The sequence below is a fragment of the Euleptes europaea genome, chromosome 7 (assembly GCF_029931775.1).
Source record: "Euleptes europaea isolate rEulEur1 chromosome 7, rEulEur1.hap1, whole genome shotgun sequence".
Lineage (NCBI taxonomy): Eukaryota > Metazoa > Chordata > Lepidosauria > Squamata > Sphaerodactylidae > Euleptes > Euleptes europaea.
Window position 1 is genome coordinate 94,403,112 of NC_079318.1, and position 11,235 is coordinate 94,414,346.

The 11,235-nt window shown below is 46.8% G+C and overlaps 1 protein-coding gene across 1 annotated transcript; it reads left to right on the forward strand.

The window, feature by feature from the left end:
* Nucleotides 1-8,125: 8,125 nt before the first annotated feature.
* LOC130480895 (protein S100-A7-like) lies at nucleotides 8,126-10,972 on the forward strand. Its single transcript, XM_056853516.1, has 2 exons — nucleotides 8,126-8,362; nucleotides 10,794-10,972. The coding sequence occupies exons 1-2, from the start codon at nucleotides 8,126-8,128 to the stop codon at nucleotides 10,956-10,958; spliced, it is 402 nt and encodes a 133-aa protein (XP_056709494.1). The 3' UTR covers nucleotides 10,959-10,972.
* The last annotated feature ends 263 nt before the right edge of the window (nucleotides 10,973-11,235 follow it).

Here is an 11,235-nt window from a genome sequence, read left to right on the forward strand (position 1 = left end):
AAGGCAAAGGCAAACCACCCCCGTCAAACATCCTCTGCCTAGTAAACATTGGGATGCGACGTCACCCCATGGGTTAGTAATGACCTGGTGCTTGCCCAAGGGACTTTACCTTTTTTCTGTAAGGTGGGATCATGTTGTAACATAAATGGACACTTGCCTCATCCACGCATTGGTTCCGGCAATACAATCATTGTCACAAGAGGACAAGCTGCCAGTAAGACAATAGCTCAAGAGATGCTGTCACAATTTTATAATTGCGGCCCCTTGGATTCCTCTTCCTTCTGAGGTCACAGTTCTCCCTAATCATGATACGATTTCCCCATCAAAGTCAACAGGCGCAGAAGCAAATCCCTAGGAAAAAAAACACCCCCTCTTTTGGCTATAAAAATAAACAGATGCAATTGATTAAAAAACAGCATTATCATGTTGCGTCATCACCCCAGTTGAGTTTGTCGCCTTATTTTTTTAAAAAATTGCATTCCCTTTTTTAGCTACACTAAAGAATTTTAAAGTGAGTTTCATCATAGAAGAAGAAGAAGAACAAAGGGGGGGGGAGAAAATACAGTTTTGAATTCAGTTCACGAGAAACCAGCAACAAAACAAATCAAGAACAAAACAAATCAATAATAAATTTCTTGAAATAGTTTGTCATTTAAATATTCTATAACCATGTTAGAATTTTAGAAGTTAATCACTTAATCAATTGAAATATTTAGAATTGGAAATGTTTAAGTAACTAGACAGATCTTAAAGGGGTTTTAGGTTACAGTATATGAACTGAAACTTGGATAAATCTGGTTTCTTATTATTAACATAGTTTCGCTAAGGCTCGGAAGATATAATTTGTTTTATCTTGCCCTTTCCCCTATCCCGCCTCTTCTTTTCTGTATCCTTAAGTTTTGCAATTAAAAAGTAAAAAAAAAGAAAAAAAGAACAGAGGATTCAGATCATTACCTTAAACTGATATCTGGAAAAACGTGGAAAAGGAGCAGTAAGTTTCTAAAAGCGCCCCACCCCCCCGCAATGGCCTCATTGGACTTTTTTTGAGATAGACGTTTCATAGAAGGGCCATCACCACACACATGAAAAAGACCCATTCCTAGGACATTCTCATATTTTTTCAGAAGGCAGTCAAACCCTCTACATCGGTCCATTCACAAATTAGGCGTGGGGAGAATTTTGACACATATCCTAGCACCAGGCCAACTTGTCTTGACTGAATGTCCCCAGTTACATGTGAAGCAAACTCTTGACTGAACCTAGGGTAGGTCCTGGAGAGACCTCAAAATTGCAACTGATCTCGAGGCTACAGAGATCAGTTCCTCTGGGGAAAATGGCTGCTTTGGAAGTAGAACTCTATGACATTAAGAACATGAGAAAAGCCCTGCTGGATCAGACCAAAGCAAAGTAAATAAAGCAACCAGTGCTAACACAGGTAGAATACATTCTGTTAGAATTGGAGCCATTATCATATGGCATACATCCACACGCTGAAGAAGTGTTGATGGACGAAACGACTGGGTCTGGGACAATTGTCGTCCGTTTTCCATCATTGTCTTCTACTGCGGACCACATCGCTGATTAAGAACACATCTGTGAATTGTGTTTTGGATTCCCCTTATCTGTTTCTACAAACTATTTATGCAACTACGTGGCGTTTAGACCTTCATCGGACACCTTGGACTACTGCCTAGTTTAAGTTGCTGATTGTACTTGGTATTCTATAATTTGGGGTTTCATTTATTCTATATAATTGGTGGTAATTGTACAGTGGAGTGCTGTTTCTACGTTTGTATGGTCATTGTGGTACTTTGTGTCACATATATCTGCCTATGATGTGGAATCAGTCACTTACGTAATTATATAAACTCATGATACTTTCTGTGCCCCATTGTTATCTTGGCTTCAGTGCTGGGTTGGATCAGACCAAGGCCCATCAAGTCCAACAGTCTGTTCGCACAATGGCCAACCAGGGGCCTCTAGGGAGCCCAAAAACAAGACGACTGAAGCAGCATTATCCTGCCTGAGTTCCACAGCACCTAATATAATAGGCATGCTCCTCTGATCCTGAAGAGAACATAAGAACATAAGAAGAGCCCTGCTGGATCAGACCAAGGCCCATCAAGTCTAGCAGACTGTTCACACAGTGGCCAACCAGGTGCCTCTAGGAAGCCCACAAACAAGACGACTGCAGCAGCACCCCCTCCTGCTGATGTCCCTCCCCTCCACAACCCCCTCGCCCCCAGGCTCCACCCCCAAATCTCCAGGAATTTCCCAACCCAGAGTTGGCAACCGTTATTAGAACTCTTCAACGGTTTTGTCAAAATATGTTTAATAGGCTATGCTGGGGATTGAACCGGAGGCCTTCAGCATGCTAAACGTGCTAAACAGGTGCTCTAGGGCTACCTGCCCCTCTGCCAGGGCATCACACTTGGCTTTTCTATTACAGTTACAATCCTTACAACAACTCACTATGGTAGACCAGTGTTCTTCCTCAGATTGCAAAATGGGGGTGGGTGGGTACGGTTGCCAACCTCCAGGTTTTCAAAGCTGAGATAAAACAGATCTCTGAAAACATGGGCAAAATGTGGGGAAACGCAGGGGAGAGCCAGGTGACCTCTGACGGCCGGAAACGGCACGCATAATCAACACAAAGATCCGAGGTCATCGGAGGGGTGACCATGAGGGAAACCGCCATGCATAAAAGTCCATCGTCTGCAGCAGCAAAGCAAAACAGAGTCCAGTGACACTTGATTGACACAATCAAAATGTCCAATAATCAATCAGAAGCCTTGCTGGGCAAAAGCCCTACCTGGCCCCACCCACTTTCTAAAAACACCTGGTAGGCACCAGAAAAGGTGCCAGCGGGTGCCGGGACAACCATGGGCACCAGAAAAGATGTCGGTGGAGCAATGGTACCCCTGGCACCATGTTGGGGCCCCCTGCAGTAGACCATTAGAAAGTAGGGTTGCCAACCTCCAGGTAGTAGCTGGAGATCTTCTGCTATTACAGCTGATCTCCAGCCGAAAGAGATCAGATCACCTGGAGAAAATGGCCGCTGTGGCAATTGGACTCTATGGCATTGAAGTTCCTCCCCTCACCAAACCCCACCTTTCTCAGGCTCCGACCCAAAAACCTCCTGCCGGTGGTGAAGAGGGACCCAGCATTCCTATTAGAAAGGCAGAGGAGGGGAGATGATAAAAGAGTGGCCAGTTTAAAACAAGATTTATTCCAAAGATTCATCAATCTACGGAGAGAGAGGACACCTCATTGGTTGGTAGGTAGGTAAAGATGGATGGACATACAATCTAATCCAGGACGGTGCAGGTTGAGACAAGATAAATAGACTCAAAAGGATGTTACAGAGGTTTTGATGAACTAATAAACATCTCTAATACTATTAGGTCCTGCCTAGCAATCCTGGGCTGGAAGTGTATTTTTATGCCCAAAGAAAATAGCAGATCATCACTGGTTGTAACCTACAGGTTGGAGTATGTGACTCAGTGGCAGAGTGCATGCTTTGCATGCAGAAGGTCCCAGGTTCAATTCTTGGCATCTCCAGCTAGAAGGTGACGTGAAAGACCTCTGCCTGAGACCCTGGAGAGCTTCTGCCCATCTAAGTAGACAATACTGACCTTAATGGGCCAAAGATCTAATTCAGTATAATGGGGCTTCAAGTGTTCATGAACACATGAAGCTGCCTTATACTGAATCAGACCCTCGGTCCATCAAAGTCAGTATTGCCTACTCAGACTGGCAGCAGCTCTCCAGGGTCTCTGGCAGAGGTCTTTCACATCACCTACTTGCCTTGTCCCTTTAACTGGAGATGCTGGGGATCGAACCTGGGACCTTCTGCATGCCAAGCAGATGCTCGACCACTGAGCCACAGCCCCCCCCTTTTCTGCCCTTGGCCCCTGGGAGCTTTAGGGGAGGCCATGAGGAGGGGGAAGCATTGATCCACATCACAACATTTTAGGTGAAACCATAGATATTTGGGGGCTTTCTAGAGTGTCATAATGCTGATTGCCCTCTCTTGCCCCCATTTTCCTCCTGCTGGGAGATGGGAGTGGGAGATCACTCATTATACGGGGAAAGCTGGCAAACCTACTGGATAATGATATTTCTCTTGCACAAGTCTTGAATGACAGGCCTTTCCCAGTCTACAGATGACCACCTACACCGCACACAACTTCTCAGCAATGACAATGGACCACCTAACAGACCCTGCAATAAACCTAGATGCCAACTTTGTCCTCATATACACCGAAGCATCATCATTACAAGGGCCTAGTAATATCAGCCATCTAGGGACAATCTTTCTGCATGACCCTGAAAATAATATATGCTTTCACTTGTCAATAATGTACTTTTATGGTCTGCAGTGGGCAAACAGGTCAGTCCCAACAGTAAAAAAAATAAAAATTGACAGTAACCTGATATTAAAAATTATATCCCAAAGCCAGTGGGATGAGCATTTCAACCCAACGGTATTCTGTGTTAGGTGTAGGTGGAAGGCTTGGATGGCTTTAAGAGGGGAGTGGACGTATTCATGGGGGAGAGGGGTATTCATGGCTACTAGTTAAAATGGATACTAGTCATGATGCATACCTATTCTCTCCAGGCTCAGAGGAGCAGGCCTATTATCTTAGGTGCTGTGGAACACAGGCAGGACAATACTGCTGGAGTCGTCTTGTTTGTGGGCTTCCTAGAGGCCCCTGGTTGGCCACTGTGTGAACAGACTGATGGACTTGATGGGCCTTGGTCTGATCCAGCAGGGCTTTTTTAATGTTCTTATGTTCTCATGCTGCTGCTCTTTAAAAATTCCTGTTCTTCTACAAAATAACTTCAAAGGGAGAATCCAATGTGAAATTTCTGCATTATAATTCACTTACAAGTCCAGGACTATTTCTTCCCATACTTCTTAACAAGGATTTTGGATTTCTTTTCCCAGTCATTATAGGGGCTAATATCTTACACAGGCTGCCTCTTACAGCTGTTCATCAGTTCAGCTATACTTATAAGCAGCATCCTGCAAGCCTTCAAAGGAGAATGCAGTGCTTATTCAGAGGATCATGGGGAGTCACAGCTGCAATTCTGCTTCCATCTAATGGCTAAAAAGGCATCCTCTTCAATTATCTTCAACTGTCATGTGTATAATCCCTTTAGTCACATCAGCCCATCCCTGCTGAAATCTGGGAGGAAGATGTGGCCATGCCGGGGTGTGTGTGGTCACACTTTCTTAGAACTGCACCAGGAAGAATGAATATGCATCAACAGCCAAGCAGGAACCAAATCTGAGGCCGGTTTCCAGTAAACGACTCCCTGGCAGGCAGCAACCTGATTGCAAGGGTTTCGTCATGATCTCCTAATCTGGTGAAACCCAGTTTGGGGAGGTATATAAGCGGTACAGAGCGCCTCTCTCCATCATCACAACTATCCGGATCCCTCGCCGGCTTCGTCTGTTAGGCTCGGTGAGTCCCTTCTCTCTAATCCACCTTGGCACCTCTTAAGGCAAAGATGCTCAACCAAGTGGATTTCATAGCTATCCCTTCTCCTCCCTCAAGGCATCCTGGGAATGGTAGTTCTAGAAGAGGGGGGAACCGAAGCAACCGAGTTGCTTTGTAGCCGTCCCGGAATAGGCAGAATCTATGGCAGCAGAGCAGCTCCATCCCAGTCGTGGGAGCAAAGATCAATTTGATATTTTTTTTATAACGGCTACCAAAGTTTAAGTCCTTACATTTATGATGTTACTGTTTGCTTCGGGATATACCAGCTGTATTTATTGAATTTATTTAAGATATTTCTGGGCTGCCTCTTCAAAGTCCTGCTCGAGTCGGCTTCCAATTAAAACCGCATCGCAATGATATTTATTTATTTAGGATAGTTCTTTGCCACTGCTTCAGTCTCTGCTAGAGGCAGTTAACAATTTAAAAAACAACACTTTGTAATATTTATTTATTTGAATATTTCTCTCCCGCCTCTTCAGAGCCCAATTTGAGGTGGCTTACAATTAATGCCCTTATAATATTCAAAACGAGCCCCTAAGAAACAAACCCCTTGGTCCAGTATAAACTAGTATAAAACTATCCATAAAACCAGTATAAAACTATCCATAAAATAGAAGCAGGACATTAAAAAGCTGGTAAAGAAGCCGGCTCAAGGTTGACTCAGCCTTCCATCCTTCCGAGGTCGGTCAAATGAGTACCCAGCTTGCTGGGGGTAAAGGGAAGATGACTGGGGAAGGCACTGGCAAACCACCCCGTAAACAAAGTCTGCCTAGGAAGTGTCGGTATGTGACATCACCCCATGGGTCAAGAATGACCCGGTGCTTGCACAGGGGACCTTTACCTTTTTAAAAAAGATAAACCTCATAATTCAATGATATTCAATTGAATCATAGCTGCAGTCAGTAAGGGAGTTGGTGCAGCATAGCCTGAGAAGAAGAGTCGGTATTTATACCCTGATTTTCTCCACCTTTTAAGGAGAATCAAACCGGCTTACTACCGGTGGTGTAGTGGTTAAAAGCGGTGGTTTGGAGCGGTAGACTCTGATCTGGAGAACTGGGTTTGATTCCCCACTCCTCCACATGAGCGGCGGAGGCTAATCTGGTGAACTGGATTTGTTTCCCCACTCTGACACATGGAGCCAGCTGGGTGACCCTGGGCTAGTCACAATCTCTCAGCCCACCTACTTCACAGGGTGTCTGTTGTGGGGAGGGGAAGAGAAGGTGATTGAAAGTCGGTTTGATTCTTCCTTAAGTGGCAGAGAAATTCGGCATATAAAAACCAACTCTTCTTCTTCTTCTTCTTCCTCTCCCCACAATAGACAACTTGTGAGGTAGGTGGGGCTGAGCGAGTTAGGCGAGAACTGTGACTAGCCCGAGAGGTCACCCAGCAGGCTTCATGTGAAGGAGTGGGGAATCCAGCCCGGTTCTCCAGATTTGAGCCCACCACTCCTAACCACTACACCATGCTGCCTCTCATTTACTGCCTTTTTTTAATGACAATTTCAGCGGATGGGCAGGTTCCTTGAAAAGCAGCCTTAAGACAGGTTGGTCCCAGAAATGTAAGGCTTTTTAAAAAAATTCCTGCACAGAACTGAGTCTGGAGGTGCTGACTTAACTAATATCTCTTTATGCTTTATGTGCACCAGTTAGGGTTCAGTTGGATGCTGCCCTGAACCAAGGATGTCTCCTCCCCACATCTCCTGTACAGCTGATAAGTGGCTGGTTTAGGCAGACTCCCTTACTCAATAGATGCTCTCCCAGTTTCCCAGCTCATTATGTTTGCTTTGATAGCTTTGGGAGAAGTCCTGGATGTCCACTTCTGATTCCGGTCAGTGGGGAGTTTGAGCCGAGAATATTTCCATATGCTCGCTAAATGACAATTCCCAGGACTCTTTGGGGATGGGGGTACCAGTGGAAGTCTTGGCTGGTATAAAAACAAATGACGTTTGTTGCATACATGCCCTTAAGAGGACAGCATTGTTCATGATTCGGGTTGCCAGCTCCGGGTTGGGAAATACCTGGAGATTTTTGGGGTGGAGCTTGAGGAGGGCGGGGTTTGGGGAGGGGAGGGACTTCAATGCCATAGAGTCCAATTGCCAAGGCAGCCATTTTATCCAGGGGAACTGATCCCTGTCGGCTGGAGAGAGGGTTGCCAGTTGTGGGTTAGGAAATATCTGGAGATTTTAGGGGCGGAGCCTGAGGAGGGCAGGGTTTGGAGAGGGGAGGGACTTCAGCGCCATAGAGTCCAATTGTCAAAGTGGACATTTTCTCCAGGTGAACGGATCTCTGTCACCTGGAGATCAGTTGTAATAGTGGGAGATCTCCAGCCACCACATGGTGGTTGGCAACCCTACCTGGAGATCAGTTCTAATAGCAGAAGATCTCCAGCCAACACCTGGAGGTTGGCAACCCTAACTCTATTGCATTGACATCTCTCCCCTCTCCAAACCCCGCCCTCCTGAGGCCACGCCCCCACAAATCTCCAGGTATTTCCCAACCCAGAGCTGGCAACCCTAGCTTACATGTTAAAAACGAGAGAAAGGAAGACCATTAGAGAGCAGTTTGATGGGGAACACCCCTCTTTTTTTGTCTCTTTCAGATCGGTAGAAATCTCCAACAATGTCTGCTCTCCACAGCCACAGCCACAGCCACGGCCATAGCCACAGCCATGACCCCAAGCCCGCATCCTGCCAGCCAGGCGACTGCCTGGCCAATTGCACCCTGGAGACGGCAATGAAGATCATTGTGGACATCTATCATCAGTACGCTCCTAGAGAGGGCAAGGATGATTTCCTGAGCCTGAAGGATCTGACAGAGCTTCTCCAGTGTCAGGCTCCAACCTTCCTTGCTGCTTGTGTAAGTGAAGCATTCTTTTTCTATGTGCATGGGTATCAAATGTAGGTATCGGCCTGATCTGAAGACCACAGGGCCTCACACTGAATCAGGCTGTTGGTCCATCAATGTCAGAATTGTCTCCTCAGCTTGGCAACCGCTCTCCAGGTTCTCGAGTGGAGGTCCTTCGTATCACCTACTATCTGACTAATTTTTGAACTGGCGATGCTGGGGATTGAACCTGGGACCTTCTGCATGCGCAGCTGCATTTTTTAACACTGAGCCACAGCCCCTAGCCAGACTTCTGAGGAGATTTTCAAAGTGCCTCCAATTTTTTTTTATCATCTTCTCTATGAGTACAAACACATGGACACATGAAGCTGTTGTATATTGAACCAGACCCTTGGTCCATCAAAGTCAGTATTGTCTACTCAGACCGGCAGCGGCTCTCCAGGGTCCCAGTCAGAGGTCTTTCACATCACCTACTTGCCTAGTCCCTTTAACTGGAGATGCCAGAGATTGAACCTGGGACCTTCTGCATGCCAAGCAGATGCTCTACCACTGAGCCACAGCCCCACCCCATGGCTCTCCAGGGTCTCAGTCAGAGGTCTTTCACATCACCTACTTGCCTAGTCCCTTTTAACTGGAGATGCCGGGGATTGAACCTGGGACCTTCTGCATGCCAATCAGATGCTCTACCATTGAGATACAGTCCCTCCCCTATTCATTGCAGTAGGGTTGCAAACTCCAGGTTGGGACATTCCTGGAGATTTGAGGGTGGAGCTGGAGGAGTACAGGGTTGGGGGACGGGAAAGGCCTCACTGGGGTACAATGCCATAAAGTCCACCCTCCGAATCAACCATTTTATCCAGGAGACCTGATCTTGGTATTATGGAGATTAATTGGGTGGTCTCCAGTCCCCATTTAGACGTTTGCAAACCTATGAGGAGAATAGGGCTGCCGACCTGCAGGTACTAGCTGAAGATCTCCTGCTATTACAATTGACCTCCAGCTGATAGAGATCAGTTCACCTGGAGAAAATGGCTGCTTTGGCCATTGGACTCTATGGCATTGAAGACCCTCCCCTCCCCAAACCCTCCCCTCCTCCAGCTCTGCCCCAAAACCCTCCCGTGGGTGGCAAAGACGGACTTGGCAACCCTAGAGGAGAGGCTAAATTGATCAAGGCTAATGAGTTCGGTGGAGGGAGATGGCTGAGTGGGGGGTATGGTGATGTGGATTATGGAGGAACTGGATACTGAGACAATAGTTACAATATTAGAACATTGGGGGGATCACCCCAATTGACAGGCAATTTCAGTCAGAAAACCCCCCAAAGTAGCACCCCACCCATTCCATGAACATTTGGCACCACAAAATGGTGGAAATTGTTTTCAATGTCTTTAAAAGGAAACTAGGCAAATCCATGGAGAAGGGTCAGTTGCTTACCCGTGATGGTTCAGTGGAGCCTCCAGGTTCAGAGGCAGTACATCTCCAAACACGAACTGCTGGAAATAACTCTATGCCTCGCTTGTGGGATTTTAAGACGCATTGGGTTGGGGCCTTGGGTGGATCCAGCAGGACTATCTTATGATCTGGAGGAGAAGGGAAAGGACCTGATTGCATCACCAAGGAGAAAGCTCTTGTTCTTGCTTGTTCTCTCTCACTCTGTCTTCCAAGAATGATTTAGCTGAGAGATTACTTGGAAATCTGAAATTACTTGGTGGTTACATTTAGGAGAAAGTAAGAGAAGATGGTGGCAGCATAGGTGGGAGGAAGAGAAACCAGCTCCTGGCTCTATTGCAGTGTTCTCCATTCTCAGGTTCCCTTGTTTAAGGCCCACGTGTGGCGAGGTGGCCAGATTCCGGCACTCCTGCACAGAGCAAAATTTGTGCAATGAAGAGTGCTTTGATATCTCCTCCTCCTCAAAAGCAACCAGGTTAAGAATGGGCTACAAACACAGATCAAAATACAGCACAGAATTAGCTGGCTGGCAATCCCCAGGAGCAAAATGGGGCACAGGATACAGAGTAGATGTTGGTGACACCGTGATGCCACTTCCGGGTTAGTGACATCGCAGCATTATCAATCCTGATCCCCCCTAGGGTTGCCAGGTCCCTCTTTGCCACCGGTGGGAGGTTTTTGGGGCACAGCCTGAGGAGGGCGGGGTTTGGGGAAGGGAGGGACTTCAATGCCATAGAGTCCAATTGCCAAAGCATCCATTTTCTCCAGATGAACTGATCTCTTTTTTGGCTGGAGATGAGTTGTAATAGCGGGAGATCTCTAGCTAGTACCTAGAGGTCGGTAACCCTACCCACCCCCCTGCCACAGTGGGTGACCTGGCGAAGTGAAGATCAGGCGGTACCCATGAACATCACTGTTCACTTTGGGCTTGTTACCCACACTGGAGCGTTTGCCAAGCAACTTATTTTGTTCTTTTGCCATCCCCCCCTTGCAGAATAGAAACAACCCGAATTACATCCAACAGCTCTTCAAGCAGGCAGATGTCGACAAGAACAAGAACCTGACTTTTGAAGAGACCATGACGGTGTGGGCTCTCTTGGCAGATGATGCCCATCGCATCAGTCACAACGAGGACCGATGTGGCCCTGACAAGGACTGAGCTCCCCTCTGGACACGGCTGAAAAAATATATATGGAGGCCTTCGCGTTAGCCTCTCACTCGTTCTTTGGCATTCTCCGGCGATACCAAGTCAAATAATACTCTGACTTGATGGAAATAAACTCTTACAGCGTTGCTGTCTTGTCCGTGTCCATTTCTTCCTGGTTTTGGGGCTGGGGATTCTTTGGGGGATAGGGTTGCCAGTAGGGTTGCCAGGTCCCTCTTTGCCACCAGTGGGTGGTTGTTGGCATTGAAGACTATGCAAAATTTCAGAATTC